The 7,575-nt window shown below is 59.0% G+C and overlaps 1 protein-coding gene across 1 annotated transcript; it reads left to right on the forward strand.

Moving 5' to 3' along the window:
- The first annotated feature begins 251 nt into the window (after positions 1–251).
- Kif12 (kinesin family member 12) lies at positions 252–7,246 on the forward strand. Its single transcript, XM_013030198.1, has 19 exons — positions 252–337; positions 422–487; positions 571–649; positions 1,008–1,135; positions 1,223–1,298; positions 1,601–1,735; positions 1,862–1,997; positions 2,745–2,836; positions 3,003–3,159; positions 3,772–3,890; positions 3,972–4,076; positions 4,521–4,623; positions 4,710–4,794; positions 4,948–5,034; positions 5,441–5,531; positions 5,605–5,709; positions 6,158–6,258; positions 6,342–6,460; positions 6,763–7,246. Exons 1-19 carry the CDS (start codon positions 312–314, stop codon positions 6,900–6,902), a joined length of 1,950 nt encoding a protein of 649 aa, XP_012885652.1. The 5' UTR covers positions 252–311; the 3' UTR covers positions 6,903–7,246.
- The last annotated feature ends 329 nt before the right edge of the window (positions 7,247–7,575 follow it).

The raw sequence follows: 7,575 nt of genomic DNA on the forward strand, positions 1-7,575 counted from the left end.
TCCCTCCCAACTCCTGAGGGAACTTTCCAAAAGCAAGGGATACACAGACTCCAGAACCCCCAGCTAGAAGGCCTTAGTTTGGAACTTTTCCCCCTGCAGTGCTGGGCGCAGGTAAATCTTTAACTAGCTAACAAGCTATGGGCAGGCGGGAGCCTTTCCGGATGGATGGCTGCCTGGAATAGGGGGGTAGATGTGGGCGTGTGAGGTGTGTACAGACAATCCCAGGGTGGTGAAGGGGCGGGAGGGGGGGGGTACCGGTAAGAGAAAGCAACCAGACGCCAGTGGGGCTAACACTGGGTGCAGAGCAAGACATGGAGGAACGTGGGACTCCCGACGGGTAAGCAGTAGTTCCCCGAGATCCTGGAAGCCCTGGGGACAGCGTGTGGGAGCAAGGAGCGTTAACACGAATTGTGTCCACCAGGGACCCAGCACGGAGCCTGGAGCAGGGGCCAGAGGGACCGGAAACGCCCATCCAAGTGGTGCTCAGGTGGGGAATGCAAGGCTGGGAGGCACCTGGCGCGGATGGGGTTGGTGGATGGGGACACTAGGATGGGCCGCCTGGCTTCCTAGGGTGCGGCCGATGAGTGCAGCCGAGCTGCGTAGAGGGGAGCAGAGCGCGCTGCACTGCTCAGGGACCCGGACTCTGCAGGTGAGAAACCTTTTCCAACCTCCGAAAAGAAATCTGTAGGAGGGAACGTCGGGTCCTACACGCAGGGAACGCCGCCCTGACTCCTTCCCCTGTCCCTCCATCCCCAGGGAGCTTCTAAGTCCCAAAGGATGCCCTCCATCCCTGAGGATGTCCCGCCCCATATGGCCACGCCCCCAGAGCCCTTCGCTTCCTGGAGGCCCCGCCTCTATATGTCCACCCCTCCAGTAGGACCTTACCTTCCCGGATGCCCCGCCCCTCCACGAGTCCCCGCCCCTCTCGGAGCCTCCGGCCTCTCTGGCTCCGCCCCTCCAGTATGCTCTGCCCCCTTCCCCCCCTCCGCCGTTCCTTTCCCCCCCAGGTGAGTCCCCCGGGCGGAGGGCCCGACGTGGCGTTCCGTTTCGGTGCCGTGCTGGACGGGGCACGCACGCAGGAGGACGTGTTCCAGGCGTGCCGCGTGCGGCGCCTGGGCGAGCTAGCACTGCGCGGGTGAGTGGGGCAGCGGATTCGGCCGGGTGTCAGTCATGGCGAGGCCCCGCCCCCTCCTGGGTCCAGCCACGCCCCTGTCGCCCACAGCTTCTCCTGTACTGTCTTCACCTTCGGCCAGACCGGCTCTGGGAAGACCTACACGCTGACCGGACCTCCTCCGCAGGTGGGCCGGGCACCCACCCGAGCCCGCGACCTGGGCTGTGGGTGGAAACCCAGCGCAGATGCCAGAAGGGGGTGGGGCTGGGAGGGCGAAGCCCCGCCCCTTCATTTGCATTCAAGGCGATCGTGCCCTGGGTTCAGGGACTATGTTGAGAGGATGGGGGTTCCGTTTGGCTCCCTTAACTACTCTTATCTGTTCACCGGCCAAATGAAGTAGTTGTACAGCCTGTGAGTGCCCTCTGAGAACACGTAGCCCCTACAAAGATCTGGATCCTTAGCGTGCGGCTCCGCTGTGGTTCCCCCCAGGGGGAAGGGATGCCAGTGTCCCCCAGCCTGGCGGGCATCATGCAGAGGACCTTCGCCTGGCTCTTAGAGCGGGTGCAGCACCTGGGTGCCCCCGTCACCCTCCGCGCTTCCTACCTGGAGATTTACAATGAGCAGGTAAGGGAGGAGGCATAGAAAGCCCATCAGGAAACCAAGAGCAGAAGAGGTGGTGGGACTGTGCCCCCCCGGGTGATCTGGGGGCCGATGGGAGACCTTTCCTTCTTCTCTTTTCTTCCCTCCCAGGTTCACGACTTACTGAGCCTGGGGTCTCCTCGGCCCCTCCCAGTACGCTGGAACAAGTCTCGGGGCTTCTATGTGGAACAGCTGCGGGTGGTGGAGTTTGGGAGTCTGGAGGCCTTGATGGAGCTACTTCAGATGGGTGTGTCTGTTTTCAGGAGAGTTTTAGGGGGCGGATTGCCTGTGCCTCAGCTTTCCCTGGGTGTGGGTGGGCTGGGGCTTCAGCAATGATACTTGTGAGGCAGAAGGATCAGTGTGCAAACAATTCATAGACATGATGCAAAGATGCCCCCTCCCCCACTGGCCTTCCAGACTCCTTCCAGGCCCTCCCTTACCTCCCCCAGATCCAGGGCCTTGGCTTGCTGCTTCCAGACTGCTGCCCCACCAGCCCCTTCCCAGGCAGCAAACCTCATGCCTTTTGTCTCCACACTAGCACTGTTTGAGGCCCTGAGGGAGAAGGTCGTATACTTCTTAGCCAAGTCCTGAGGCCTTCCAACTCTAGTCTTATTCATCTGAATGAATATTTATTGGACACTCCTCTTCTGCAGGCACCCGGAATACTGGAATTCTAGATTCCAGCCCCAGCATTGTGCCTCACCTCTTGGATGATCTTTCCCTTCTTCCACAAAGCAATAGGAAAGATGTTTATGAAATGTAAAGGAGATTGTCATTATTTTTGCTCTGTTCTCGCCATTACTCCCCCCCACACACACTATCTGTACTAGTACACTATCCGTACTAGTCCAGCTCCAGGCCTCACCCCCAAACCAACACCACTCTCCAGCCTCCCTTGCCTCCACCAGGCTGGTCTGGTTCCTCCACCCCTTGCTTTTACACCTTTCTCTACACTGGCAGCCATCAGGAACAGCTCCTGATGTGTCTCCTGCAGGTCTCAGCCGTCGACGGAGCTCTGCTCACACCCTGAACCAGGCTTCCAGCAGAAGCCACGCCCTGCTCACGCTCTACATCAGCAGGCCAGCTGTGAGTCTCCCTCTGGGGAAGATGTGGCTCAGAGCCATCCAGCAGGGGTCTGCTTTGCATGGGGAAACCTACCAGGGCCGGCATAGGGAAAGCCCTTAGCCTGGTGACCTTGTGACTTTGATGGAGACTGTCCCACCCAAGTCTCCATCAAGCCTTGTTTCTCCAGTCCCAGAAGGTGCCTCCTGTGGACCCTGGGGAGCCCCCTGTGGGTGGGAAGCTGTGCTTTGTAGACCTGGCAGGCAGTGAGAAGGTGGCAGCCACAGGATCCCGTGGAGAGCTGATGGTAGAGGCCAACAATATCAACCGCAGCCTGCTGGCCCTGGGTAAGACTTGGGCAAGGCTGTGGTGGGCCTGGGGCTCACTGATCTAGCTTCCTGTGCTTCTCTTCTATACCAGGAGTTGGGATGTGTAGGTAAGGCTGGTGAGCCTCTTCTGTGGCCGACTTCCTCCCCACCCCATCCCCCACCTCAGTGGCAGGAGCTCAGCCTCTTAGAACACTGTCAGTCCACACATGCTTTTAGTCTATAAAGCAGGCTTCTAACTTGAGAGGTGGGAACAGCCAGCTGCAGGGTAGGACTCCTCAGAAGTATTACAACCGCCTCTTGTGCAGTTGGAGGGCTGCTGGCACCAGTGGGGGACACAAATGGACCTAGGTCCCCACAGTAGGTATAGGGACCAGGCTGTTGGTGCAACTCCTTTCCTTCAGTCATTTGTAAGAGTGTTTCTGAGCCCCTGCCAAGTGCCAACCCTCTGCTAGGTACTGGGAATGGGGATATCTGTGTCCTGGGGGTCAGGGTGGTGGAGGCTAGTCTGAAGGAGTGGTAAGATCCTGAGGAAAGATGAAAATAGTCACAGGCCTCAATAGAGACCCCATCTGTAGCATCCCTCCTTTGGATGGGCAGTGTAACCTCTCTGCATCTTACTCTCCCCACCAGGGCACTGTATCTCCCTGCTGCTGGACCCACAGCGGAAGCAGAGCCACATTCCTTTCCGAGACAGCAAGCTCACCAAGTTGCTGGCAGACTCACTGGGGGGGCGTGGGGTCACCCTCATGGTAATTGACTGGGGTTGGCAGGGAGGCCAATCCTGAGGCAGGGACTCCTAGAAAGGAATGCTTAGGGGAGGCCCTCCCCAGGTGGCCTGCGTGTCCCCTTCAGCCCAGTGCCTTCCAGAGACTCTCAGCACTCTGCGCTATGCAAGTCGAGCTCAGCGGGTCACCACCCGGCCACAGGGCCCTAAGGTGAACAAAGAGGGGAGGGGAGGGACATCATCTCCCCCTACCAGGCAGCCATCAGAGCCTGCATTGGCATTGTAATTGAAGCTGAGGATGGGGTCAGAATTGGGATTAGAGTCAGAATCCTAGAAATGGGGTCGTGGTTGATTAGGATGGAGTCAGGCTACCGGCCAAGGTCATGGCCAGGGACTGGGTAGATCTAGGTTCATTTGGGAAGTCAGAATTGAGGTCAAATTTGGGACAGATTTGCATTGGGAGTTGGACTTGGGGATCCTACAAGGTGATGCAACTGGACTTCAGATGGATGCGGCCTTATGCCAGGATACCAGGCTGGCAAGTGATGCCCATGCTAACCCGTAGGCTCCACACAGTTTCCCACACCCACAAGCCCTAGTGCCGTGCACAACCTGTTCAGTCACAAAGGGCCTTGGGGGCCTTGGTTCCCTGTAGCCCTCCGGGATGAAGCAACCCCAGAATGTGGAGGCTGAGATCCTGCAGCTCCGGGAGGAGAACCGTTGCCTGCGGCTTCAGCTGGACCAAATGGGCAGCAAGGGTATGAGCTCCGGGGGAGTGAATGGCATGTGGCTAGAGCCTGAAGGTCGGTACATCCAGCCTCCTCCTGCTTCCTTGCAGCCTCAGGGTTCCAGGGAGCCCGAATGGCCTGGGCCCAGCGGAACCTCTATGCCATGCTGCAGGAGTTCATGCTGGAGAATGAGAGGCTCAGGTAGGGCTCAGCTGTCTCCATCCTTCATTGCTTGGCTACGTGGGCCAAGATGTTTTCCCTTCCTGTCCCTGGGCTCTCTGTCCCAACCTGCCTCCAGGCTTGGGGATTCCCCGCCCTGAGGAGGAGACAGCCCTGCCTCTGTGCTCTCCCAAGGAAAGAGGTGAGCCAACTGCATAGTAGCCGGGACCTGGCCCGGGGTGAGCAGCGAGTCCTGGCCCAGCAGGTCCATGAACTGCAGAGGTGAGTACAGATGCCTGTGTGGATAGACAGGGGCTGCAGGGCCACTGGGTAAGGGGGGGGTCTTGTGATATGGGTGCATGTCCAATGTCTGCAGCCCACCAACTGGTTCAGTGTCAGCTCAGTCACCCCCTGGTTGCTGGAGCCTCACTTCTGTGCAGTAGGGACCTAGCTTTCAGGCTGGAGCCTCACTTCTGTGCAGTAGGGACCTAGCTTTCAGGCTGGAGCCTCACTTCTGTGGAGTAGGGACCTAGCTTGCCTAGTTTTCAGGCTTGCTAGAGATGGGGATACAGCAATAGGTGAAGCACTGAGAGTGGGACCAGCCCATAACAGGAGCTCCAGGCATCTCTGAAAGGGGACCTGGGGAAGCTGGGGGCAACAGACACAGGACCACCCCTTTTCTTCCCAGGCGCCTCCTGTCTGTCTGCACACTTCACCAGCCAGCGCCTGCCCCAGCTCCACCATGCCCCTGCTTGGTGATGCCGGCTGCCCCCTGCCGTGTGAGTCTCGCTGCCTCCCCGGGAGGGGGGATGCGCTGAGACATCACAGAGCCACTGATGCACCTTCTTGCAGGCATTGCCTCCTCTCTGCTCCTGCCCCTGCTGTCACCTCTGCCCTGTGTGCCTGGCACCCTTGGCCCGTTGGGCCTGTCCACAACAGGAGTGCCACGTGCCCCAGGTAGGAAGGACCAGAGACAGGGTGCTATGAGAACTGGAGCCCTTGATGGGAGGCTTAGTGATCCCAGAGAGGTGGGGTGGTGGTGAAGGAAGGGCTTAGGGCTCGGAGCCTCTGTCCAGGGTTCAGAACGCCTGTTGGCCTCAACTCCCTCACTCTGCCTTCTTTTAGGAACACACTCTGATTTGCTTGTTCTTTTACTCACGTTCACATCTGCCCATCCGTACATCTCTGTCCTCATGCATTCACTCCTTCACTCCCTGCTTGGAGCACTTGGGCCCCTCTCTGTTTCCAGCTCTGAGGGATCAAAGTAGACCAGACACTGCCCTGCCCTTTGTGCTGACCCAACATTCTTGGTACCCATGGCTGGGGGGTCATGGCCAGCACCAGGGAGTGGGACCCAGAGGAGCAGGCTGAGGTCTTCGAGGATGCTCTCTGCTCCTTCCTACAGGTGCTGGACCCAGAGACCCCTAGAGGTATGCCGCTGTCTTCACAGCCCCCACCCTGGGCACCTCCATGCAGCCCTGGCTCTGCCAAGATCCCAGGAGAGAGGTAGGCCCAGTCCTGAGGCACTGGGAAAGAGGGTGGAAATCTAGGGACACAGAGGGTCACCCCACTCACTCACGCTTGCCTAGGAACCACAGCGACTGGACCCAGACTGGAGTCCTGGCCGAGATGCTGACTGGGGAGGAGGTGGTCCCCTCCGCCCCACCCTTGCCCTCGGGATCCCCAAATGCACCACCAATATTGAGAGGTAAAGCTGTGGGGGAGGGGGAGGGAGGGAGGAGAGAGGGAAGAAAGAAAGGAGGGGTCCCTGTGTTGTCCAGGCCTCAGATCCTGTGTCTGAAATAAGATGGGCTGAAGAGGTTCTGAGATCTTCCCAGGTCCCAGCTTCAGTGTTCTCTCTGGTAGCCCAGACCTCTCTGCTGGAGCTGGGGGTGGGAGGTGGGGGCAGAGAGGGAGCACAAGGCTAGGCTCCCACTGAGGATGCTGGGCGTGGGTGGGCCTAGCGCGGAGGATCCGGGAGCGCAGTCCTCAAGTGTCATCTCTCCTCAGGTGCAGCCAGGATCCCCAACCTGGCCCAGAGACTGGAGGCCCTCAGACACCAGATTGGAAGCTCCCTGCGAAGGGGCCAGAGCCAGCCACCCCCCAGCGAGGGCACGAGTGGCCCAGGCCGAGGCTTCCCTCCCTGCTGAAGGCGAAGTAGAAACACAGAGGCTGCCTGGCTCTGCCCTCTGGGGCCTCAGTGTCCTCGTCTGAAGATGGGGACAGCCAAGTGTGGGTGGATGCCTTTTGTACCTGCTTGGGGAAGAACACATTTCTCCCAATCATTATCGGCCTTAAATGGTAACGTCCAAAGCACTCTGTGATTGCCTTACTAAAAGCAACGGAGGAGCAGCTGGGCTTGTAGGAGAGCACTAGGGGTGGGGACTTGGGGATCACTTGGAGGTTGCTACTGCCACTGCAGGTATAAAAGTAAGCTGGGACTCAAGAGAAACCAGGTGGCAAGTGATAAAGTGTATAAATTAAGAGTGATCCACTCCAGTCACGTCAGCACGGGGGAGACTGTGAGGGAAGGGAGTTTTGGGGGGTCTGAGGAGGAAGGAGGCCCCTGGGCACATGTGCATGTCCCCATCTGATCTGGACTTCCCTAGGCTCTCATCTGCTCCCTTCTCCTCTCCTGTATTGGACAAGTTTTAACCAATGACCATGTACCACTGGTAGGCAGGCATGGGCAGGCATGGCCGGCAGGGGGGAGGGAGGAGGGGAGTAAGCTGAGGATGCTCGGAGAAGGCAGAGCTTGAGGAAGGTTGGGGCAGGATCTTCCCTGGGCCCTGATCCCTGGGCCCTAGGCTTGGGCCTTAGTGA

Source organism: Dipodomys ordii, unplaced genomic scaffold (genome assembly GCF_000151885.1).
Source record: "Dipodomys ordii isolate 6190 unplaced genomic scaffold, Dord_2.0 Scaffold127, whole genome shotgun sequence".
NCBI lineage: Eukaryota > Metazoa > Chordata > Mammalia > Rodentia > Heteromyidae > Dipodomys > Dipodomys ordii.

Excerpts from the sequence above, each read along its gene's own strand:
- Kif12 (XM_013030198.1), top strand. The coding sequence starts at position 312 with ATGGAGGAACGTGGGACTCCCGACGG. Across the intron at positions 488-570 it reads CCCATCCAAGTGGTGCTCAG|GGTGCGGCCGATGAGTGCAG; the intron begins GTGGGGAATGCA and ends CTGGCTTCCTAG. Across the intron at positions 3,891-3,971 it reads GGCGTGGGGTCACCCTCATG|GTGGCCTGCGTGTCCCCTTC; the intron begins GTAATTGACTGG and ends GGCCCTCCCCAG.